The sequence below is a fragment of the Onychostoma macrolepis genome, chromosome 04, assembly GCF_012432095.1.
Source record: "Onychostoma macrolepis isolate SWU-2019 chromosome 04, ASM1243209v1, whole genome shotgun sequence".
NCBI lineage: Eukaryota > Metazoa > Chordata > Actinopteri > Cypriniformes > Cyprinidae > Onychostoma > Onychostoma macrolepis.
The window spans coordinates 6146918-6173967 of NC_081158.1; the positions used below are offsets into that span (position 1 = coordinate 6146918).

At 38.5% G+C, this 27050-nt stretch overlaps 1 protein-coding gene across 2 annotated transcripts in view; it reads right to left on the reverse strand.

The window, feature by feature from the left end:
• Positions 1–18: 18 nt before the first annotated feature.
• Positions 19–27050, reverse strand: part of LOC131538593 (uncharacterized) — a 33643-nt gene continuing 6611 nt past the window's right edge. The window contains exons 4-9 of one of the 2 annotated variants that reach the window (XM_058772511.1): positions 20529–25732; positions 16630–17701; positions 16325–16480; positions 15199–15285; positions 11314–11625; positions 19–305 (exon numbers count right to left, since the gene is read on the reverse strand). In XM_058772511.1, the coding sequence (XP_058628494.1) occupies positions 11326–11625; positions 15199–15285; positions 16325–16480; positions 16630–17673 (1587 nt within the window). In that variant the 5' untranslated portion in view covers positions 17674–17701; positions 20529–25732 and the 3' untranslated portion in view covers positions 19–305; positions 11314–11325. Of the gene's footprint in view, positions 306–11313; positions 11626–15198; positions 15286–16324; positions 16481–16629; positions 17702–17836; positions 25733–27050 lie in introns of both variants that reach the window. The other variant, XM_058772510.1, reaches the window with a different exon arrangement.

Below are 27050 nucleotides of genomic sequence, written 5' to 3' on the forward strand. Positions count from 1 at the left end.
ATTTGAAGAATGCATATACAAATTTTCAAGTTTTGTGTAAAATGTCTGATGTACAGTGATAGTTTATTTTCATGAGTTAAAACTTTATTCTATGTTGTTTTGTGACCTTGTCTGTTCAAGGTCAGTTTTTTTTTGTGTGTGTGTGGTTCTGCCCTTTTCCATGTTGATGCCATCTGTCTGATGCAATGTTCTGGAGCCTGCGTTCTGGATTTGTCCCAGCCTTCCAGTGGTTCTGAGGAGGGTTTGGACTGGCGAGCCACCCCAGAGAGCAACATAGTGTTGGCCCAGATCCTCTGTTGTAGAACCTTAGTGAACAGACACAAAATAATTGCAGGACAGCACACTGTAAAAAACAACCTATAGAATCTACTCAATAAAATTGAGGTAACAATTTGCACTCACTTTGTTTGGATAGATTGGTAATGTCTATCTAATATTTCCCATTAAATTACATAACTAATTACTTATAAAAATTGAGTAACATTAACTCTATTGTTAGTAGGCAACAGTTCATCTACTAAATTATTATTAATAATGATTAGCCAATATAAATAATTACACATTACTTATTCAGGGAAGGTTGAATTTACTTAAAAATGGTCAGACGCAGGAGATTGCATCAATTGCTTTTTTATTGACCAAATAACATTTTATTTTTTAAAAACATTTAAAACTAATTAATATAGGTACAAAATAACCCCTTACAATACAATTCACGTGAAATACAACATATCATAATATAACAAAGCTTCTTGAACGTATTCCATTCAAAAGTAAACCAAAGTCTTCATGAGATGTCAAAATATACATTAGAAGCAAGATTCCTAAATAAAGTTTCTTCACGTTATTTCAAACAATGTGTGTTTAGATTTAATGTGTGGCTACAATACTTGCAGCACTAGAAAATGAAAGGAGACACTGAAAGAGAGGAGAAACTGATCTCATTTACCTCAATAGACTGTCATACTATATGGATACAAAAATATATATTACATATAACTCACACTACATGTAACTTCTTGAACATTTACTATTTGAAACTAAAATATTTAACACTAATTAGGTGCAAAAGAACGTACTTGCATTCAATTTTAAGTGATATTCAACTTCATATTACATATAACTCACAATATATACACTGTGTGCAGAATTATTAGGCAAGTTGATATTCTGGTCATATTTTTTTTCCAAGAACATTTTACCAATTCCAAACCACATCAATCTTAGTAACTACTATCAATTTTGTATTTAATCATTTATAAGTGATATATAATTGTCCATGAAGGCTGAAAGTTTAAAAACTCCTTATTTCAGGTGTGCAGAATTATTAGGCAGGTTTTCTTTTACAGATAAAATGAGCCAAAAATGAGATTGAACTCAAGAATAAAAGAAAAACAATAATTAAATGCCCATGAGAAGGATGCAATACTAATGCAATAATAGAATTAGCAAAGTTAAGGCAGCGAAATGCTCATTGGGTCAGCACGGTCAGAAAAAACAGGTGGAGAAGAAAAGACACGTTAACTGCAAAAGAATTAAGAATTAAGGTGAAGAATTAGCTGAGAAACCATCAGGAATAATTTAGTCTCCAGCACCATCATTTTCCAGAACTGCAACCTTCCTGGAGTCTCCAGAATTACAATGTGTCAGGTTCTCAGAGACTTTGCTTGGGTAAAAAAATATTTTTAAATTACTCTCACTTAATAAGAATAACATGCTGAAGTGTTGTGAAATACACAAAGACTGATTTTGATGGCGCTGGAGACTAAATGGTTCCTGATTGTAGGGTTTGATACATAAATATAATTTTAATTTAGCTCAAAGGGAATCATTTATGATTTTATAGGTAATTTGAACAGAATCACTGTTTTGCGGCTGATCACTGAGTCTTCCGCGATTCACTGAACGAGCTGTATAACATCAACTCTGCACTGGATATTAAAATCCAAAATATAGTGAAAACACTATTAATAAGCACAGTAACAAGATTGGCAGATTAAGACATTAACTTGTAAGCACAAAACACAAGATACTTCTCTTTTGAATATAAATAAGACTTTATTTATATAAACCTAAGACATAAACTAATCTAACATGAACACACGCATTCACACGTTGCAGAAAGAGAGAAAGGATGAGTTTAGAGAATGAGAATGTGAAATCCCAAGTTTATAGCAATATGTGCTATCGCATAGACCTGAACAACCATCAATCACTTAATTAACCCTCGCATTGAGTTTCTCAATGAGGCTAAAATTTATATTAAATGCACCAGTTCAGTTAGGATCTGGAGTTGTTTTACTTGCGTTGCCTTGTTACAGGGATTCCTTTCTGTCGTCGTCGTTGCAGGAAAGGGGTTTTCCGAGTTGGTGATTGGCTGGAAGTTCAGTAGTCTTTGAAGTGATGTCTTGGGAAGCCAATGGTTGGGCGTTGGCTGAGGATGGTCTTGAGTCCGTTGCTGGTTGAAGTTTGAAGCGGGTGCAGTCGGAGCTGGACTTTGCGGCAAACTTAACTTTTGAACACGAGACTCAACGGAAAGAAAAGAAACTAAAGTAAAAGAATAAAATGAGTAACGAGACTAGGTGGTTTTTCTTCTCATCGTGGTGTTATAGCAACTGGCCTGTAGGCCAGAGCACGCTCAAAGAGCGCTAAAACAGCGTCAAAACGCGTGGCGAGAAGAAGAAGAGGAGAAGGAAGAAGGGAAGAAGGAGAAGGGCAGATTTGATGCTGTCCTGAGGTTTTAAACTCTGCTTTTTGGACACATCCCATCTGGTGTCTTGACCAATTAGATAGGCTATTATCTTAGCTAGGGTTGTTCCTTCCATCATAAATCAGCATGTTATCTGGTCACATGGTCTGAATTTTACACACTCTTGCAAAGTATAATTTTGGATGTGATTTCTATAACCAGAATATGATACATTTGACAAAGAATCAGTTGGAAGAAACGTTTCAAGCTAGAATTGTCAAACTCATACATACCAAACACGAATAAACCTTAAAGTCATTCAATAGTTATTAGAAAGACATACATAATATGTGCTTAAAACATGATAGTCTAATGTGTGGTTACATACATAATATAGTGTTATGCCTAGAAAAGTTCCTTTTAGGATGATTTTATATGCATATGAAAAGAAAGTCTCTGTGTAGATCTGTGGGGACCAAAAGACATGTTCTTTGGACAGAAGGATTTCCCTCTGGTTCTTTGTCTTCTATGTGTGGGGGAAAGAGTCAATCTAAAGAAGCTTGTGATTTCTCTCGTGGAACACATGTGATGGCCATCTCTTTGACCATTAATCTTGATTATTTACCCCAAATTTGACGATCTCCTTCCTGCGTTGAACACTTATCAATAAGTGTTCTTTTGTCTTAATGTTGCAAACTGTTCTGGAAGAGGCTTGTTGGTTAGGCTTGCTCCAGAGGTTGGAGATAGGCATCTTTACGACGTTGTCATGTTCTCCTGGAATTTCGGCTCCTCATGTTTCGATGTCCTGATCGAATCTTAGTTTTGTCTGACTCGTTCTGATGCTACATACCCCCCTTGATTGGCGATGTGTCGAGTTGGAGACATCGGCAAGCACTGGATAATCAGAGGCAGAAGAAGCAGACACAAACACTGCAAACAACAAGACAACACCTCCATGACAGTTACTGTACTGGTGCAGGGCATCAGGTTATTCGGGTACAGGCGGTTATATTCAATTGGTCAATTTAGTTCGGTAAACTGAATAGTTTTAGTTCAATTTTGGAAATTGTTGTTCTAATTTAGTTTAGTATGTTGATTCTTCGATCAAATTTTGTGATTAGATTTGTTTGTTTCTTCTAAGTTGTCTTAACTTAAGAGTGTTCACCTTTAGTTTCTGGTGACATCATTTGTAGTAAAATGACTTGACCTATCGTGCATGGATATTAGGTGTAGTGAGTCAATCCTAATATCAGACCTTTGACCCTTGAAGGGTGTCTAGGTTTTCACCTACTAAAGAAAGAGGGAAGGAAAAGGATAGGTAAAGAAGAACAAAACAAAACAAAGCTGCTGTGGGTTTTCCTAGCATGGTTTGCAACTACTGTTGAGCTAGGATGTCATGTGCAGCTAGGAAGTCATGTACCTTAACTTAGTGTCAGATGTTCTAACTATGGTGAGGGTAGCTGCATGTTCCTTCATGGTGGTGTATGTAACTTTATGTTACGCTAAAATTTGGATATTCTACTTGTGGGAAGAATATGTTTGTTAAATGTGTTATCAGTGGATGTGGTACCTCTGGGTGTAGGTAATGTTGTGTGTGTTACTGGTATAGTGTAGGTGTGGTCAGATCTGTTTCAGTCTGTGTTGTCTCCCCTTTCGGGTATGTCAGTGAAGACGGGCTCTCTGCATCCTTGGCTTGGATGAGGCGTGTCCATGATCTAATGGGGTCAGTCCAGAAAGGCAGGAAGTTCTTTAGCAGACAGTCGGAGGTAGTTTGGCATGGCTGTGTGAAGCTGGGATGCAAACTTCTTCTCCTATGTTGCATTCCTCTTGTGCTGCCTTCTGGATGTGACAGACTTTCTGACCTTCTGTGCTTTGGTGGTTGCTGTTGCACAGACAGGAATGTGGTTCTTGGAGTTGGAGTTCATTTACCAGTTTGTTATTGAGTGATGGGTGACTGAGGTGATGTTCTCTGGTACCTCAGTTTTCATCAACAGTTGGCCGTGAGAGACTTGCTCGTTCTGGGTGGTTGTTGAACAGGTGTTTGTCATCTCTGATATGGTGGTGTACCATGTGATCACCGGCCTTCCGTTCTGTCGCTGGTCACAGCGAGCATGACTCAATTTTGTAGTCATCCGTGTTCAGCTTATCTTGAAGGAACTCTTTCAGTCGTCTCATGACTTGTTCCATGTCTTCTGATGGTAAGCTGTCTTGTTCTTGTGCATACTCAGCGCTGTGCATGTCTGAGTGGTGCTGAGGTGGGTTTCGTTGTTGCTTACCCACACGAGTTGCTCTTGGATGAGTCAGGCGATTACTTTTGGATGTCTGATCTTTTGGGTTTCTTGAGAAGCGTGGCTTGTCCCATGGATTTTTCAGTGGTTGGGCTGATAGCTGTCATGGACATGGGGTCATGTTCTCCGTGCTCTTGATGGAAAACTCTGGTGTTGTGATGCAACTGGGTGTCGTACAGTGCAAGGCTAGAGTCTTTGGTGACAGAGTTCAAGAGTGTGGAGGTTTTGTTACCTTTCTTTGAGGCCATCTTCTGCTTGTTGTAGGCTTTCTGTGTTAGATCACGCAACTGTTGGATGGTCATGGAGCGTGGACAGGCCATGACGCCTAGATGGTGACTGACTCCAGGGTGCAGATTTTTTAGGAAGAGGCTTTTGAAGTTCACATCCTCTTCAAGGTCAGGTTCGTTGTGTGCACCAAAGTAAGCTTGTCGGAGTCGGTTGTAGTAAGCTTGTGGAGTCTCTTGTCGACCTTGTTTGGTTTCCAAGGCAGTTAACAGTCCGTTTTCCGACTCTGGGTCTGTAAATTCTCTAATCAGGACCTCACAAAGCAGCTGGTAGTCTGACTTCGTTCGACTGGGCTGTCGATCTAGGAAGTTTCGTACCTCGGGACTGGACGTGGCTCTAAGGAGGTATAACCTGTCTCTGTTAGTCACATGAGGTCTCATTTCTAGATAAAAGCCGATATCTTGCAGATGAGCCTCGATGGTGTGGCCCTCTGTGGAGTTCGGGTTGAACTTGCTGATGTTTTAGACAGCTTGTCGAGGTCTTTGACGGTCATCCCAAGTGCAGCTCAAGGTCTGCTTGGATGGGAGGTTTTCTTTCGTTGACAGGAAAGAGTTCTGTGGCGAAGGCAGGTGAGGTTTTGGGTTGTGGCCCTTCGCTTCTTCGTTGCGTACCAGTTCTTGGACGTGGGACTCGGCTCTGCTCAGCAGTGGTGAGGCTGAGAGATGTTTCTCTTGCCTTGGCTCTTGTTTCTGCTCATAAGCATGTTTGAGTTCTTTTCTGACCATATAGAGCTCATAGTTGGTATCGTCTAGTTGTTGGGTCAGATTGTCCATTTCAGTTCCATACCTTTCAAGGTGGTCTTTCAGGGTACTGATTTCAGCATTCTTGTTACTGATGTCATTCTTGGCTTTCTCTAGTAGCTGTTCGGCATACTGGAGTCTGTTCACCAGGTCTTTCTGGGCAGCTTTTGCATGTTGTTGGTCAAGCTGAGCTGCTCTCAGGGCTGCTTGGAGCTCCTTAACTTGTTCCGTAGTTTCCTGCTCCCTCTCGTTGGGTGCTTTGGGTTGATCTTGAACTTTCACTTCCAGCTTGTCTATGTGGCGTTGAGCACATGTCAGCTCCTCTTGAAGATGGGTGATGTGCTTGTCGTTGAGCTTCAGCTGGGTCGTGAAGGCATAGCTTAGGGAGCTGGTGATTTTGACTAGCTCCTCGTGGTTGGTGTTCTGGCTCGAATCTTGTGTCAGGAATCTTCTCAGAATTAGGATTATTATTAAAAATAATAACAGTTCAAGGGTCTTGGGGGTGAGGCTGTCTGTCGTGCCTCTCAGCCAAGTGTTCCCATCTTCCCCTTGGGCAAAGGGGTCTGCAGTCTGCGGCATGTTAGCACGCTGGGGAGAGGAGAGACTGACACAGATCTGTGTGGAGTAGAAGCCTATGTGTGGTGGGACAACTAAGTGTTTTGTCAGTGATTTTGAACCACTAGTGTAGTGTGGTGATGACTGTGTTGGTCTCAGGGTATCTAGGTAGACTAGAGATGTGAAGACTTCGTCACTTCTAATGAGGAAGAGGGAAAAGAGAGAAAAAGGTGAAAAACAAATTCAATTAAAGAATCAATTCCTTTTTTTTTTCAAATGAGGAAAATTCTTTTTTTTTTCAATTAAATGTTATCAAGGAGGCAAACAATATTATTAAATCTCTGTTTTAGACAAACGAATATAATAATAATTATGATATCTCTTTCTTAGTCTGACAGGATTGACAACATACACCTTACAGTTGGACCGCTCACCAGGGAGGCTGCGAGGCAACGGTTGCCCAAAACTTCTCTCTATTAAATTGATCTCAGCGTTAGATGAGATGTTAAAATTTGGATTGCGTTTTCAAATGTGGGGAGGCTAGGAAGAACGAAAGAGTGTTTGATTACAATCAAATTCTTAAAGATGATTCGCCTTTTGCCAGGATTGTGTATTTCATTCACTTAGAATCGATTGATGGTTCTTACAGGTCCCTACAAATGTGAAAAGTGAAGAGGAAAGAAAGCAGAAGGGAAGGAGACAGTAGATTAAGTGGATCGGGTCCACTAGCAAGTTGTTATGCCCGACTACGAGTGGAGCGTTATTTTCAGTTGCTGCACAACTAATAACAAATAAATAAATTTCGGGTGAAAGAGATTTGTCTCTCTAATTTATTTGAACTCGTAGTGAGGGATAACAATGTCTCCTATTAAGGCTCAGGTTTGTCGTTCCCAAGCTAGGATACACAGAGGAAAGAAAATGGTAAGACAAAGTAAACTTGAAAAGTAATAAATGGGTAAAATAAGCAAAAAATGAAATTAAATAAAGGATGAACTCTTTAGTTTTAGTAACTAAAAATAGTGGCTAAGTCTATAACCAAAACAGGAAGAAAGAGGGTAAAACGCAATAAAGTAATGAGTATAAGTCTAAATAGAATCTATTGATATGGGTAATAAATCAATTAGGTAGAATAAGTTTAAAACTTTCAAAGTTCAAGGCTTATTTGTACCTAAAATGATTAGGCCCAAACGAGAATACTAGGAGTAATGATCATATGAAATGATCTGAAGAGAAATTTGAATGATTCCAAATAAATTTAATGTTTTAATCAAATTTGAATTTGACACAATTAATAATTGTGAACTAGTATTTCCCTCTCTAGTAAAATGCAAATAAGTGGTAAGAAGTGAGAAATTAGATAAATAAGAAAGAGAAAGACCAACAAGTGTATTAGTTTAGATGTTTAAAGGGTTAAACCACTTTAGCTTTTCAAACACACACACACTGTATTCAACCACTGGATACTAATGCTAACTTCTAACCTTTGAGGCTAATGGCTTTAGCATAGGCTTCAATGTAAACACAACCGTTTCGTTAGCTTAGCAACAGTATGGAGTTTGTTTACAATAGCTTCGATGTGCTGCGCGTGCGCAGTTCAGAGTTGCTCCGGAAGTAGGTTAAGACTTCCGTGTCACGATCGTAACTGTGGCAACCAAAACAAACTCTAGTGGACTAGCACGTGAATGTTGCACTGCAATTACAGTTAAGCATGTTACATGAAATGTCGGCGCATTTCAACACTGTACAAATAACAACACCGCTTTTAGTTGGTTCTGCGATGTGGCGCTTAAACTCAGTTCGTTCAGAGTTTGATTAAACTTTATTCGAATCGCCGCTTCGTGCTGCATTCGAGGAAAACAGGGATCAGATCATAAAAGCCTGTGCCAGTTTCTCTGGACACATAAACAACAGGTTTGCTTCGCTGTTGGCACAAAGTTAACTTTAACTTTATCAAGCTTATAGCATAGATGATCTGACAATGGAACACGCACTGAAAATCAAACTATGAATAATAAGGCTTTGATCAAATAGAATTGAGGAACACGCTCAAAACTAATTTTATCCACCGATTTATTTCCTTTTAATTATTGCAGTTTCGCTCCGTTCTACTAACAGTAACTGAGATTCAGGAGTATAGCTATTGAATGACCTGGAACTCAAGACATCAATTCAGCTATAAAACAAGGCATTACAGAAAAGAGGAACACGCTCAATTTCAACCTTATTGTACAATCTCAGATAACTTTAAGTTCACTTACTGGAGTTGAACAATGGAGAGGCGGACTCGGGTTACAGCCTTCTCTGCGTTCATTCATTCATTCAAGCAGGCGCGCTGCTGACGTCACACACACACACCCTAGTCTCGCTCAGAAGCGTCTCATCTTTCATCCACAGCAATGGAAAAGATTAAATAACTTGGTTTATGCTTACAATTTAGATTAATCTGCCCGCATTCTCCACCATATTATTATGTAGGGTTTGATACATAAATATAATTTTAATTTAGCTCAAAGGGAATCATTTATGATTTTATAGGTAATTTGAACAGAATCACTGTTTTGCGGCTGATCACTGAGTCGGCAGCGATTCACTGAACGAGCTGTATAACATCAACTCTGCACTGGATATTAAAATCCAAAATATAGTGAAAACACTATTAATAAGCACAGTAACAAGATTGGCAGATTAAGACATTAACTTGTAAGCACAAAACACAAGATACTTCTCTTTTGAATATAAATAAGACTTTATTTATATAAACCTAAGACAAACTAATCTAACATGAACACACGCATTCACACGTTGCAGAAAGAGAGAAAGGATGAGTTTAGAGAATGAGAATGTGAAATCCCAAGTTTATAGCAATATGTGCTATCGCATAGACCTGAACAACCATCAATCACTTAATTAACCCTCGCATTGAGTTTCTCAATGAGGCTAAAATTTATATTAAATGCACCAGTTCAGTTAGGATCTGGAGTTGTTTTACTTGCGTTGCCTTGTTACAGGGATTCCTTTCTGTCGTCGTCGTTGCAGGAAAGGGTTTTCCGAGTTGGTGATTGGCTGGAAGTTCAGTAGTCTTTGAAGTGATGTCTTGGGAAGCCAATGGTTGGGCGTTGGCTGAGGATGGTCTTGGAGTCCGTTGCTGGTTGAAGTTTGAAGCGGGTGCAGTCGGAGCTGGACTTTGCGGCAAACTTAACTTTTGAACACGAGACTCAACGGAAAGAAAAGAAACTAAAGTAAAAGAATAAAATGAGTAACGAGACTAGGTGGTTTTTCTTCTCATCGTGGTGTTAAGTAGCAACTGGCCTGTAGGCCAGAGCACGCTCAAAGAGCGCTAAAACAGCGTCAAAACGCGTGGCGAGAAGAAGAAGAGGAGAAGGGAAGAAGGGAAGAAGGGGAGAAGGGCAGATTTGATGCTGTCCTGAGGTTTTAACTCTGCTTTTTGGACACATCCCATCTGGTGTCTTGACCAATTAGATAGGCTATTATCTTAGCTAGGGTTGTTCCTTCCATCATAAATCAGTTTGTTATCTGGTCACATGGTCTGAATTTTACACACTCTTGCAAAGTATAATTTTGGATGTGATTTCTATAACCAGAATATGATTCATTTGACAAAGAATCAGTTGGAAGAAACGTTTCAAGCTAGAAATGTCAAACTCATACATACCAAACACGACTAACCTTAAAGTCATTCAATAGTTATTAGAAAGACATACATAATATGTGCTTAAAACATGATAGTCTAATGTGTGGTTACATACATAATATAGTGTTATGCCTAGAAAAGTTCCTTTTAGGATGATTTTATATGCATATGAAAAAGAAAGTCTCTGTATAGTTCTGTGGAGACCAAAAGACATGTTCTTTGGACAGAAGGAATTTCAGTCTGGTTCTTTTGTCTTCTATGTGTGGGGAAAAGTCAATCTAAAGAAGCTTGTGATTTCTCGTGGAACACATGTGATGGCCATCTCTTTGACCATTAATCTTGATTATTTACCCCAAATTTGACGATCTCCTTCCTCGTTGGACTTATCAATAAGTGTTCTTTTGTCTTAATGTTGCAAACTGTTCTGGAAGAGGCTTGTTGGTTAGGCTTGCTCCAGAGGTTGGAGATAGGCATCTTTACGACGTTGTCATGTTCTCCTGGAATTTCGGCTCCTCATGTTTCGATGTCCTGATCGAATCTTAGTTTTGTCTGACTCGTTCTGATGCTACATGATGGTTTCTCACCTAATTCTTCACCTTAATTCTTAATTCTTTTGCAGTTAACGTGTCTTTTCCTCTCCACCTGTTTTTTCTGAACTTGCTGACCCAATGAGCATTTCGCTGCCCAATGGTCATGCCTTCACTTTGCTAATTCTATTATTGCATTAGTATTGCATCCTTCTCATGGGCATTTAATTATTTTTTTTTTACTTTTATTCTTGAGTTCAATCTCTTTTTTGGCTCATTTTATCTGTAAAGGAAAACCTGCCTAATAATTCTGCACACCTGAAATAAGAAGTTTCTGACTATCAGCCTTCATGGACAATTATATATCACTTATAAATGATTAAATACAAAATCAATAGTAGTTATTAAGATTGATGTGGTTTGGAATTGGTAAAATGTTCTTGGAAAAAAAAATATGACCAGAATATCAACTTGCCTAATAATTCTGCACACACTGTATAACTTCTTGAACATTTACTATTTGAAAATAAAACAATGTCTTCACTGGATGAAGCTAACAATCAGAGCCTGAACTTACAGTACAGACAGCTCATTCCAATAGTTTATGCTTGAGGCTTAGGACCTTCTTCACCAGTTTTGCTCCGTCAAGTTCCAAAAAAAGTTTCTGGAACACTTCAAAGGTGTACTTCAGGGTTTTGGGATACTCAAGGTTGAAGGCATAGATCAATCCCATCAACAGTATGCACGCTGTGGTTCTGTTTCCACAACCGGTCAGCACTTTGGTGCCCTCTATAACCACACACACATCTGCTGGGTTCTCCTCAACTGTGGGATTGTGAATCACCACCAACTTCATTATTTCAGTTGTGTGGCCTTCAAGTTCATCCTCCTGTTGAAAATAATAAAAGCAAATACATTTTGTTAGTTCAAGCAAATTATCATGCTGTTCGATTAAAGTTTTCTGGGTTCATGCCAATTGTTTGAACACAAGCAGGATTTCTGTATTAATCAGCACTTCAATATAAACAGGTAACAAATAAAAATTAAAACCAAAATTCTTCACCCCAGTATCCCATAATGACACAATTATCAATGTAACCCCTTGCTGTGGATGGAAATAGCTTGTCATGCTTTTAAAGGGATAGTTCACCCAAAAATGAAAATGTGATGTTTATCTGCTTACCCCCAGGGCATCCAAGATGTAGGTGACTTTGTTTCTTCAGTAGAACACATACGAAGATTTTTAACTCAAACCGTTGCAGTCTGTCAGTCATATCAGTCTGTCTGTCACAATCTTTGAGAGAAAAAACATGCACAGACAAATCCAAATTAAACCTTGCGGCTCGTGACGATACATTGATGTCCTAAGACACGAAACGATCGTTTTGTGCGAGAAACTGAACAGTATTTATACCATTTTTTACCTCTGATACACTGCAATGTCCACTCAGGATGATTGGAGATTGTGGTGTATCAGAGGTAAAAAAATTACATAAATACCGTTCAGTTTCTCGTACAAACCGATTGTTTCGTTTCTTAGGACATCAATGTATCGTCACGAGCTGCAAGGTTTAATTTGGATTTGTCTGTGCATGTTTTTTTCTCTCTCAAAGATTGTGTGCCCATTGACTGGCATTATAGGACTAACAGACTACAACAGTTTGAGTTAAAAATCTTCATTTGTGTTCTACTGAAGAAACAAAGTCACCTACATTTTGGATGCCCTGGGGGTAAGCAGATAAACATCACATTTTCATTTTTGGGTGAACTATCCCTTTAAGTATATTTTTACGCCGGAACAGATCACCCCCTTCAGGAAAGAAATGTCACCAAAGAACAAAGGAATAACAGAGCTGCCACTACCTGACAATATGGGTGAACCTTTAAAATTTTCATAATTAAATGTCCCCCATAATTAAACGTGTCACCACCACATCAGCACGGAAAACATGGGGAAATTTTTTTAAGACAATAATCCTGTGTTCCTGTTGCTCAGGGGTAAAGCATTGCGCAAAAGGTCGTGGGTTCAATTCCCAGGGAACACACATACTGTCACGAATCTGGGTTATGGTCTTCTGTTCACTCACCACCAGAGGTCACTCGCTCATCACATGCACTCTTGCACCACACTATTGTTGCACTTCACCAGACTACATTTCCCATCATTCATTGTAGTACACACAGCTGCCTCAACCACACGCTCACACCTGAGAACTATCACACAATCTGTATTGTTCTACGTGTAGCACCAAGGATATTATAGGTTTGAATTTTTAAATTAGTTTTTATTTTAATATCGTTTTCAAATTTCCTATAATTTCAGTTTAGTTTTAGTTAGTTTCATGAACAATTTTATTAGTTTTAGTTTAGTTTTTATTTTGTGAACACATTTCTATTTAGTTTTTATATATTTTAGTTTCAGTTTTAGTTATAGTAATTATAGTTTAACAGAGTTAATTGACAATAAAATTATTCTTTACAATCCAACAATAACCAAAAATATGCAGCTTATATGTATACAATTTATTAATTCATATTCATGTTTATATTCATTCATATTAAATATGTAATTACGGCTGTGACGGTGACAGATTTTTACCACCGCGGTGGTAATGGACCAACTACCGCCAGTGGTGCGGTGTTGTGTATATTTATATATATATAATTCTGAAACGCAAAAATAAATAAATGAGTCTCAATCATCTATTAACAAATGTGCGTGTTTAATTTAGCACTTGTGTCAGTGAACACTCAGCCTGCAAAACACTAAAATAAATAAAGAAATAATACAGTTCAGGGTTCTAGACTGCGACTATTTTTTGAGAACGTGCGAGTAAAAATTTGACGTGGTCGCACGTGTGCGAGTGCATGGTTTGTGCAGCTCCAAAGCATCTGCTTCATACAATGCGCTCTGCGGCACATTGTAGCAGGAGTCAGATTTCACTGATCACGTGAAGAGAGGCGCTTTCAGCACGAGCGCTTCAGGTGTAGAGCCTGGTTTCGCTGCATCAACACGAGCGAAGGTGTGCGCCACGGATGGAACGCAACGGAGGATTTGATTTTCAAGCTAAAGTAAAAGGCCGCTTCTCAAACCAGAGAAGGTGAACATGTTGGTATTCTTGTAGAAAAACAAAACAAAACATGCAAGTCCTGTCAGGCACAGCCAGACCTCACGTTACACTATGGAGGCTTTCCTTAATTTTTATATTAATATTATTTATTTGATTCCTCAGTGTTTGCTAAACATTCTGAAATTTATTAATCGTATATAATACAGCATGTGATGTATCTTATGCCATGCCTCGTCTTATTTGTTTTTGCTAATAAATGTTATGCAAGCTAGTTTGTCATTGTAGCCTACTGTTTTATTGTTGTTGTGCTTTTTATTTAAGAATAACAATGAATCCATCTTTTGTTTTAGTCTTAAAAAGTGAAAGGTGTATAGATAAGCAAAACAGACAATTATCTTTTCTTGTAAAACGTGACACCAAGCTCATGAATTTGAAAGTGAAAGCGCACTAAAAAAGGAACACCAGTTCACAAAATTTAAATCACAAATAATACTAAATGAAAAAGAACAGGTTGAATGTTGAACACTTTCGTTACCATATAACCATAAACTATGATAAAAGTTCATCAGCTCTGTGTTTCTGTTTAGCTCTGTGTTTCTGTTTAGCTCTGCATATATCCCTCTCCTAGTGATAGCTGCTTTACCGAGCCATTCTGTGTTTGTTTAGTTTCTGTATTGTCTAGCGTTTATCGCTCCCCCAGTGATAGCTACTCTACGGAGCCCACTTAGTTGTCTTAGTCTAGTCTACTTGGTTGTCTTAGTCTTGCCTTGCCTGTTTCCTCGTGTACTGATTTCTGCCATTGTATCTTGGATTAACCCTTTGCCTGCTGTCTCGGACTCTGTTCGCCCCTTCCCGGAATATTGCTCGTGTACCTGGATTACACCTCTCGTCTAGCCCTCTGGATATTGTTCGCCGATCGGAGACCACGCCCGTTCACTTGAGTACTCATCTGTCTTGACCTCAATATACCTGTTTGCCATTTGTTTGACCCTGCCTGTCATGACCATGTCTCTGTTGAGAAATAAAAGCTTGCAAATGGATCCGCACGCCTCACGTCTCGTTGACCCCGTGACACATACTGATAAAAGAAATGTATAGCCTGAATGCACTGTAAGTCGCTTTGGATAAAAGCATCTGCTAAATGCATAAATGTAAATGTAAATAATCACACAACCTATTCGATATTCTATAATTACATCAACTAATCGACTATTCAAACTGTGCCCCATCCCTAGTACTTACAATACAATATATATTTTTAAAATGCACTACCTTACCTATTTGTCAAAGGCTTGGTATCGTATTGGCTAAATCACAGTGATCAATAAGGGAAATGAAACAATGTGTATCCATTTGAATACCATGAAATGATGAATCATGTAATAACATACCTGACAGTCTTGGAACAGCTCTTCTTGATTTTCCCCAAGGTACTCAATGAGGCAACGGATACATGCATCCCTTTTTCTCTCAATACTCTGGAATTGCAAAGACATGCATTTTAGTGACAATACAGTGACTACGTTTACATGGACATCAGTAATCTAATTATTTAACTTATTCTGAATAACACAGTATTATGATTAAGGTGTTTACATGAGTTGCTTTTAGAATAATCCTTTCATGTTCCCGTTTTACATGTTATACTACATAGATCGATTAATGGCATGCGTCATTACGTCACCACGTGACGCCATCTGACATCTCCTCCAGAATTTCACGCATAAACATAGTTCGTCTTTGTGATTATGCCATATACAGTTTTGGGTGTTTCATTTTTAATTTTATGAAAGCTTCAAGTGCAGTTAATTATTTGCACGTGCAAACAGAATATGGCAGTGTTGAAGCTCTTTTATTTGCCGTCAAACAGTTCACTGCCGTGTGTGTATCCTGTCGCAAAATGCGGCGAAAAGTCCTACACGACGGTAATAGTTTGATTAAGGTGTTTACATGTCTGTACTGCACTTCAATAATGCGACTAAAATAGGAATACTCCACATGTCTTAATTTGATTTGTGTTTACTTTGATTATGACTTTAGCCGGATTAAGGTAATCAAAAATCTCTGTTTACATGGTAGACTCTTAATCAGAGTATTGTCTTAATCGAATTAAAATCGGAGTATTGATGTCCATGTAAACGTAGTCAACTTAAGAAAACATGCAAATAAACAAATAACAAGCAAATTAAGAAAACTTCATTAGTCTGACAACAAATGCTACATTTCAGAAAATGACAACAAAAGTGTATTCAGTGGACACAAATGCTAAACATTGTTTGGAAACGTTTGCTGTTTTGGACCAGGCAATCGAGCCAAGATTGAAAGCACCCTAAAGGCCCCGATATACTTCAAACGAAGTTCGTTTTCGTTCTTCGTTTGGGGGCAAAAATAAGTTTGAAAAGACTGAGCGACGGTATACTTTATTCGAACATTTTTTTCTATTTACATGGTTTTTTTTTTTTAAGTTCAGTGTTGAGTTTTAATTTTTTTCTGAAATGAGAAAAAACAGAAAGATACCTCATTGACAGTGTTCAGGAGAGGATGCATCTTGGTTCTAAATGCTCCTCCTTTGGCATGCATCAGCTGCAGAAGACGTGGTGTGTACCTATCAAGATTCAGCATAAATGTCTCTTCCAAGGAGATTGTTGTTATACGTCGGAACTCCTCTTTGATCTAGCAAATCAGTAAAGGGATAACACAAAAATACAACAATTTTCTCAATGATAGTCACCAATTATAAAGGCCTGAAACCAAGTTTAATTAAACAAATGGGATGAACTGTTCTTGGTGGAAAAAAATAATAAACTAACAAACATCCTTACCTGAGCCTTACAGAACAATCCCGGCCACCTCTCTCTTAAGACACTGACAGCGGGGCTGGTGGTCACAACCTCCAGTCTTCTAATTGAAAAGGTTTTTGACATTTTTTCTTCAATTACTTTTGCGTTGTTCTTCTTCTTCATTTCATCGACTAACTCAAGCCTCTCCTTTTCCAACGTGTCCTGATTTTCTCCAACAGGATGTGGAGGGAGATAATTCACTTCCGCTTTCTTTGGTCTTTTCACATTTTTAGCTGGTGCTGCATCGGTTGGTAGCTTCCTCTTCAGTGTGTTTACTTCTAATTCTGGATATGTATATTTTTGTGATTTCAGCTTGGCACGGAAATTGTGCATCTTGTACTTGAGGCGTTGCTGCCAGCCATACATTCCTGCAAAAGACCCAGCCTCCTTTAGGCATGGAAACTTTTTAAGAAGGGCTTCAGCCACTGAAGATATCTGCATACTTGAAGGGTAGGCCGTGTAAAAAAATATAGCTTTGGCAAGGTCATGCATTATTGCAGATTTAACACTTGCATCATGGAAATGCATTCCAGAGGCAAGATATGACTTATTAGCCTCTGCAAGGATAAGTTCAATGTCACGGGAAAATGTCGGCACTTGAAACGGCACTGGCCATGGAGCAGAACGACATGACTCAGGGAGAAGAACGGTGTCTTGTGAACTTGACAGTTCAACGTCATCTGCAAGAGAGGTGTACGCTTCACCATCATCCACAGGGTAGGTCTCCAAGCTACTCTGTGTAATGGACAGTCCTGATTCATCTAATGGATGCAAGTCAAGGATTATCAAGGGCTCGTTTATTACCAATTTCACAGTGGCCTTGTCTTCCAGGTCGGCAGTTGAAGTTAGAGTGAAAAATTGGTTCCCAAAGTCTTTGTCCTCATAGAGTAGTCCAAATTCACCATGTATCTGGAATGTCTGAATGATTTCTGAGACAAGATCTTCCACCTTATTAGGAAATCCTGTTGGAAGCGTCAACTTTCGGATATTGTTTTCTTCTATGATGACTCGCAACTGGACTGACATTTTCCTCTGGAGTATGTGTTGTCTTCAACTGTAGGGAGACAGAAAACGAAGAGATTGCATTTTTTTTAAATTCTATTTTAGTATACTTGGCAGGATTGATAAGGCATGAATAATACACATGATTGATAAGGCATGCATAATTAAACTGAAGTGTAAAACCTACTCTGATATGCAAACAAAGTGTTTCAGAGACATCATTCGACCATGTAGTGTATTATATGCTGCCAAAGGGTATGCATCTTTCATTTCCGAATGCTGCAGGACTTTGATCTCTCCTGTGGGCTCTACTTTGAAGCTCCTCAAGTGCTCATGGTACCACCCACTTAGCAACTTCAGAACAAAGACAGGACTTTCATGCACAATGATTATTTTGAGTATTTCTCCGAAGTCAGGCAATCCTCCTGTTGATCCAAAAGGCAGCAGCATTCCAACACAATAGTCAGTGCCTAAAATGGTGACTTTGTTTGTCATACTCACAACTGCTGCTCTGGGAAACGTCTTTACAAATGACTCCTTAATGCTATCCTTTAGAACCTCCACCGCTACTTGAGTCATTCTTGACACAGAGAGTTTTGGCCTTAGAATGTTAGCATCATGGATGTGACATGCAATCATTGATTGGTGTTTTCTTGCCATTGTCTTGAGAATGTTTCTGAACGACCCGGTCTGCCTCACAATCCTTTTAAAAAATCGGTGTTTGGCTTCGAATCTCATGGTCCAGAGAAACACAAGTGGTCCAAAAGCAGTTGTAAGCCAAGGATAATGCTCCAGGAAGTGATGTTTCGGTCTCAATTTCTCCTCTGGGAACACATCCAAATACCTATAACGGTGTTCACTAATCTTGCTTTCCATGTATCCTAGCGTCTCATCTGTGTGAACAGGAGCCATGACAAGCTCAACAATATCTTTCAAGGTCATCAAAACCTGCCATGCTGTGTCCTCTTCTGGCACTTTGTCGCCAATCATAAAAGGTAGCATCCGTAACAAGCACCAGTTTTCGTGTGCATTGGCTCCTATACTTTTACGTGATGCAAAAGTCAGGGGGATAGCTTGTGGACAGTTGACTTTGTCATTCCATTTGTAGGGAAATCGATGGATTTAAGAGTTAAGTTCAAGAAGAGAGAAGTATTTCTTCTTTATAAACACATCAAGACACAGTGCCAGTTCAAAAGGTACAATCCCTTCAAGCAAATCATGCAAAGCATCAGGGGGATAACCTGATGTGGCATGAAAGTAACTCAGTTTGTCAGAGATGGGACACTGTCTTTTAACTCCACAATGATGAGCTTTAGCAGTGTCAGACAACGCTGATTCGACATGGAGGGTATGGCTGGACTTAGTTCGTAGAGGAAACATTCCTGCTCTTACTTCATGCTCCTGGATCTGTGAACGCTCTCCAGTGCAAAAGCGACAAAAATGTGAAGAAGAAAAGCTTTCAACAAACCCACCGATGGAGTGAGCGCCAAGATTATCAGCTGCTACGGCAAATACAGTGCCCTCCACCACTTTGCCCAGACTTGGTACAAATATACCATCATCCTCCAAGCATTTCAAATCTTTAAGCAGTGGCTCCAAAACTTTTGGGTATCCATATTGCTTGACATCATCTACCTTACAAAGAATGGCTAGATAAATGGAACTTAGAGTAGATCACAGGGTAGCAGGGATGTCTGCAAGCACCCAGTACACACCAGTGACTTTATGCTTCTTGCGTGACGTTCCCAGAGGGTTGCATATTTCGAAGTCATCTATGTAAAGAATCAATGGGAGTTTAAGTTCATCTCCAGACAAAAAGCTGTTTTCTCTGTAGAAAGATCCATCATGCAATGATCCACATTCAGAAGAAACATTACATGGCCTTTTGTTCTGTAATATTGTGTCCTGAATGTGCACATTGTTCAAAAGTTGAGACAATAATGGGAGAATAGGAACATACTGGAAGGCTGCATTCTTGCTACTATCAAGTATGTACTCAATTGGCTCAGTCAGTGAAAGATGCTCCTTTATAAATTGTTGTCTCCTGTAGTGTGTGCTTAAAGGCTCATCCAATCCTAAAGCAGCACAGAAAGGGTTAAGCTGGCAAAGATCTTTCACCAGTTCTGAAATCACAGAATCTTCAAAAATGCAGCCATGCTTCTTTAGAGTGCTCAGTATAATGTTTTTAATAACAGGCCCAGATGCAGATGATGTAAGGAAATTAAGTTCCTCTACTAGCTCATCTATGCATGTATTAGACACATTAAATATGCACTCCAATTTAAGGAGGAGCAAGCCCAGTCTCCTGACAATTGCTTCGCTCAAGTCTTCATCCTCCTTAAGGACAGAGTCACAGTAGTTTTCACTTTCAACAGAATCGCTTTCTTCGTGAATCTGGCTTTGGTGTTCTTGAAAAACAATGGTCTTAAAATCTTCCACTGAATGGGGGCTATGTTTCCTGCTCTTATGACTGTGAAATGTTGTATATACATTTGTTTTGTAATCACAGTCATGGAAAACACAAGGCACAGTTTCATGTTTTTTAAGATGACCACCCAGGTGCTCAAAATATTGTCTTTCTGTGTGGAAATAGCATGATTTACACACTATGCATGTGAAGGAAAGCAGCTGGCCTGGCCTAGTTGTCTGTGCATGAAACCTGGACAAATGTGTCCGTAACGCACCCCATGTCCTAAAGGTGCAAGGGCAATCCGAATGGAGACAGGGTATGGATTGGTTTCGACTATGATGCCCATGTTGTAATCTGTAGTGTTTTAATAGTTCCAATCGTTTCGATGATGTAAAGTTACATATTTTGCACAGCCAATTCATTTGCAATAAGGTAGAACACCCATTGACTTAGTGTTCAGTTCGGGTACCTGAAGTTTTACTTGTCTTGCAAACTGCTACGAATACTTATTGAATTCTTCTTCCTATATCTCTCTGTAGAAGAAAAAGAATGTCAGAAACAGGATTTTTAAATTATTATATTTCTGCACTCCTGTAAAATGAATTTATATTCATATTCATTTATGTTGCATTTACATGAATGCAAATGTTATAAGTTTAAATTTCCTCAATGTTTAAAACATATTTTGTAAAATTATTACACCAACTGTACTTGTGCAATGTATCTGCAAATCTGAGTTGACTCAAACAAAGTGGCACAAAATATAAAACATCAAAACATACAACTGTTATGTTAAAGATCACATAAGGAACATAAAAAACATTGCATGTTTTCTATCTTTTGCTTTTTGTCGATAACAGAGCACACGCTAATCGCTGTACATTAATGCTAACCATGTGCTCAGAGGCTGATTAGCTATAATGTCAAGTTTATAAAAGTAACACTTAATAAGCACACATAAACACCAACACACAGTAGTATAGTCTTGTTTATGACACAGTATCAAAAGTTTGACATTTTTGCACTTAAAGTACTTGTAAAGGAGAAAATTTATCACGAATGAAGCACATCCCGCCAATACAGGAATTGGAAGACGCACACACTTAATGTTACACAAACACCTATTTTCAAACATGGCTAGGCTAATTACTTAACAATAAATTTAAAAAAAAATTACTAATCTGTAAAATAATGCCTCTTATAAACCCCGAAACACTTTTTAACAGCCATTAAAATTAAAAACGCCCATGGAAAGGCAAACTTTAATTATAAATCCGTAAATGATACCAATAAAATGTCTTTATAAATTGATCCCTTCTAACACAAAACTCAATATATCAAAAGATAAATGCAATAAAACTTTAACAGTAATTATCATACCACATTGACAGCTTTACTGCTGGTTTTCTGCTCCGATCACCTTCCCTGTTCTTAGTACATCAACCGTTGTTCTCCATCTCTCTCTCTCTAGTCAGAGGCTCAAGTTCAACCACTCATGTGCAGCAGCTTCGCTGTTCACGAGTTTCAGCCATGTACATAACAATATGGAAGCTAACATATTTTAATTATAAATGTAGATGATTACTCGCATTCGCAGGTGCAAGTACTGGACAATGTATTCCGCTTTCAACGCTAACTTGACTGACCACAAAATCAAATTCTAACCCATCTGTCACCAGACTGTGGTGCCGACAACAGAGAAGCGCGCAAATTACTAATCTTCTGGTAGACAACATAACATTTGCATTCATGATGATATATCAACAAGTTAAATAAAAACTTACCCGTAGCTCAACAAATCGCAGTGCCGTTGCTGCCGCCAAAATGGTGAATGCCGCGATTCCCGCCTAGATGTTGACGCATGCGCACTTTGCGGTGCCAAAGCTAATATTTCGGGGTATATTTTACTTAATTTTTTAGTGTTGCAGTTATTACTGTTAAAAAATAGATAGTGTAGGTAGAATGTACCCATTATTTTGTATTTTACTTGCTAACTCATATACTTAAGTAAACTATAACTAATTTTCATGGGTTGTATTTAACACCCTCCAGAGTAATTTTTTACAGTGCACATTCCTTAGCAGAATCTAAGGAGCCTTCTCTTCGGCCACGCCGTGGTCGTCAAATTAATGAATGATCAGCACCACGCCCAAGTGTTTGACCAGCATCCTGCCATGTGTTCCTTATCATCTCATGAGCCCTATTAAAATGATGATAGGTTTGAGGAAGACATCTGGATGGGTTTAAGAACAGGACCTCACTGTTCCTTCTTATCACGTAAACATAATTCGACTAAACAGCGGTACAGAGAACTTGTATGTGGACACGCTCCAGCACAGACACTCCCAGAACCTCCTGGCCGTTTAACGCATAATTCAATGATGGTATCAACAAGGGAAGACGTCAGACGTCTGAGCTAAGAAAATCACCAGATCTACACAACGTGACATTCTCATGACCCCTCAGACATCTCCCTTCTCCTGCATTCCGAGACAACACGCCTTTATCTCTTCTCTTACAACAAAAGAAACACAAACTTACACGATTGTCTTTAGAGATTGTCTTTATGTATTTCCATTGCTATTAGAGCAAGTGTATCAACAAATAACATGTTTGATGTCTTACATATATGCTTGGTGTTTTATGTTATGCGTGGTGTGCTTTATTTTGATCTTTGCCATATAACTTTCTTTTGAATAGATAGCCGTGTGTAGTATCGTGTTAAAGCTTATTTCAAATGCTGGAAGTTGAAATGAATTATATGTCGATTTACAGCCTCGTATGATGAGTGATGAATACTTTTATAAGAAGTTATTAGAAATACTTCTCACAGCATGGATGAAGCATTATGTTAATCTATGTATGGAGAAGAACCATGTGGGGCGGGGCTCTGCCCTGTAGAGACAATCTGATTGGAAGAAGCCTCTAGTGGGTGGACAGAATCCAGCCTGTTAAAACTCTGTGACACAAGGCTCGCTCGCTGCTTGAAAACTTTGGTCTCGCCTCACTGGTCGCGCTGTGAAGCGCCTACAGACTTATCATCAGGTCGATCATCCAAGACTTCAAACTTCTGACCAAAGAAACTTTCGAAGCCTGAAACCGCACAAGAACTTCAAAGCATTGCACTCGCACGCGGCCAGGAAGCCAACCACTTACAGACGAAAAGACTTACAGAAAAGATAGTAAAATTCTCTGGTTATGACTTCCTCAGGCTGAATTTACAGAACTCTTGGAAAAGAGCATTAGAACCTTAAACTTTCTTCAAATTGCAATCATCTTGCCTGTGTGTTTTGTTTTATTTAGTTTATCATGTATCCTAGATTAGTAGAATAGCAAATAAACTCTTGTTTCATTTATAAAGAATTCTTGTCTTGTGTTGTGTAATTTTTGAGTCAACCTTTGCCCTGATCCTTGTTACCTTGCTCGAAATTTAATAAACTACTAGCGTTTTGTTTGTGTTCTCGTTGGCCACGTAATAATATAAACATAATTGTTAGGATATACTGATTTTAACGCTCACTGGACGAGGCGTTAATAAGGTATAAATAAGTTTTTGGATTAATATCAATTCAATATCGAATCGTTAATAAATGATTCCCCAAAAGGATAAATAAGAGCTAAAATTAATAAAATGAGCTAATAAAATCCTTACACTGTGGACCATTCAAAGGACAGTTTTTCTTGAAAGATTGAACAATTCAATTCAGTGTTGAAATCGAAGGTTATCTATTATATTTAATTGAGAATGGTTGGTTTTCTATTTTGATTTACAACTGGGGTTGTATGTTGTTTTTTTTGTTTTATAATTGAACACTGATTGATTTAAAAGAACAAATAGTGACAACAGAAATTTAATTGCTTATTCAGTATTTTTGGAGTACATAAAATATTGTGAAGTGTGAAGAACTTACCTTGTTGAAAACTAAGGGAAAGATTACGAGGCCTAAAGAAACAAAGACAACACAAAGTTGAGTAACCACAACTCAGTTTGTGAAAACATTGGGGTTTTTTAATTTTCATTTGTTCTCTATTAATTGAAGCAACTTACCAGCTGTGTGCTTTCAAAATACAAATCTTAAGTTAAAGCAAATCTTCAGTCTGTTCTGTTCACTGTTGTTGTGGCATCTTTCTCAGCAGCGAATCTATTCTTCTGAGACACTGGTCCATAGATTGGCATTATAATATCTACTAATTATTTGCCATAAGAGCAAGCACTACAAGTGCTCAGGCTTTTGCCTCTTTCTTGTACAATCATGGCACTCACTGAGTGCTGAGACGGTACAGAGTTCTTCTTGGAATGATACTCAAAGCCAGGCGGACCTCTGCGAGTCTGGCCCTATTGCCTCCTGCTGGGTTTTTCCCTGCAAATACTTGGGTCCCTCTGGGCCCCTGGTGGTGCTTAAGGCAAGTTCTAGGATGAGTCATTCCTCTAGCATAGCACGGCGGGATTGTACTGGTTCCACATAGCATCTTAGCAGATGCACTACTAGTGAAGTATCGATGGGGAACATACCCAGTTACTAACTTAGCCTCGGTTCCCTGATATACGGGAACGATTACTGCATACTTGGCCATGCTATACAGCTGCACAACTCAGCATCGTCACTTCAGTCGAAGTAAACCTGAGGATCCTAGGGTGAAATGCCCGCTTATATAGCCAGATGGCCCCGCCCATTCTGGCAGTCTCTGTTGCCATAGGCTCATGCAGCTCCGCTGCTGAGCCATTTGTTCATTTTTAATACACTGCACGAACCAATGGCTGTGCAGTTTCACTGTGTGGTTGAAAAAGGCTTCAGTTATCGGAGAAAAAGGAGTTTTCCCCATATCGTCTTAGCAGACTCGGTACTCGTTCCTGTATCTCAGGAAACCGAGGTAACATCAGTAACCGAGTATGTTTCTAACAAGTGCTTTCGACCTACTTTTTGATCTGAATGGTATGCAGTGTCATATGTGGAAAACATTTGAGGTTTGCCATAGACTTACAATGCAACTGAATGCTTCTTTAAACGCCTGAAAAATCATGGAACACTTTTGAACAGGAAAAGATGGAATAATTACTTGCATATTTACAGCTGGTCTATTCGCACGGGATCAGTATTACCGGAGGCAATTATCCTGGGCCTTTTTACAGAAGGTAAAAGTTGCCATAATCTTTACTGTCATTGTTCGTAGTAATTAATTACTTTACCCCACCACTCCATGTAAAACTAATCCCATCTGAATAGGGATTATGTTGGAGAAAAAATCTTGTTTACTCACGTCGCAGACTTCTTATCTCCTCTCATCTCTTCCTAAATTAAATTTTTTTAATTTTGTGTTATTTAATTTGCACAGTCTTGTGCAAACAAATATTCTGTATGTGTTTTATGGCCTTATTTCAGTGACTTAAAAAATATAGTTTTTCACTAACCACACATAAACATTATTTTCTCAAAAACACAATCATGTACATACATACATACATTTTTGTTACGGAAGGAAGTGTGCAAATCCATCTTCAGAGCTTTATTCAGAGACATGGTCGTAAAACAGGTAAGGTTATGACAATGGCAAACAGGTATATTGAGGGCAAGGCAAGAGAATGATCCAAAACGTGTGTGATCGATCGACGGCTGACAATATCCAGAGGGCTTGACAAAAGAGGTAATCCGTAAACATGAGCAATAGTCCGGGCTGGGGCAAACAGGGCCAGGCAAACGGGGAATACAAAACACAGACGTCAATCAAAAACAAGGGAAAACAGGCAATGTAATGTAATGTAATGTAATGTAAAGTTTATTTATATAGCACTATTAAAACAACACATGTTGACCAAAGTGCTTTACATCATCTCAATACAATAAAAAAAGAAACATCACCTAAAACAACAATAATAAAAAATGATCAACAAGAAGGATATGCCATGCCAAACAAATAATCTTTAGCTGTACTTTAAAAACATGTACAGACATTACATTCTTGACATGTGAAGGTAAGACTTTGACTAGACTAAGAAAACTTAAGACAAGCTCCGTAAAGTAACTATCACAGTGACAGAAGATAAACAATACTCGGCAGTGAGAAAGAGGAATCCATGTATGAAGTCTTATGTAGCATGTCTGATTGGAATTAGCTGTGTGTGTGTAATCAGTGCAATGGATGATGGGAACTGTAGTCCGGGGTGAAGTGCAACAGTTAATGTAGTGCAAGAGTCCATGTGGTGAGCGGGTGACCTCTGGTGGTGAGTGAACTGAAGTTCATCCAGTTCAGACTGGATTCGTGACATTTTTAATCAGTATGAAAAGAAGAATCGTATATTCACTACAAGTTTTATAACATGTAAGACTTAAAAACATAATTTATATGATACAATTTCCATGTTTCTGTCTATTGCCCTATTTGGACAGGATTAGTTTTACAAGGGTAGTTGGATTAATGTTAATTTACCACAGGACGTATGTAATATTAATGGCCAATTTACACAGTATAAGAAATCTCAGTAAAACTACCAGAAGTTATTTAGCACGGTTGCCGTGATTTTGCCAAATAAGACATGTTCCTGGATCAACATTACTGTCCAAAAATATAGACTTAACCCAGTCCCAACCCCTAAACCTAACCCTACCCATAATATATTCCTAAAATCAGTGGGAAATGCTGATTAACAAGGGTGTAGAAGCACGTAACCCTGATCGTAAGCCTAAAACAAATATTTCCTGAAAAGTTCTATCTCAATTCTGATTGGTTGATTGTAATATTGTTCCAGGATTAACAAGGATGTCGATCCAGGAACATGTACTTGTTGATTAAGATTATAATTGAACTTTAAAGCACAGCCACCACAGATAGATTTAAAATCATAAGATACAGTTTAATAGTTACTATACTGTTTTTGAAATCAAATATTTGCATAGCTTTGACAGGAAATACTAGCATCTAACAATGTCTTTGAGAAAAACAAAATAAAAAAAAACAAAGCATATACACAAACCCAAATAGGAAATAAAACCGT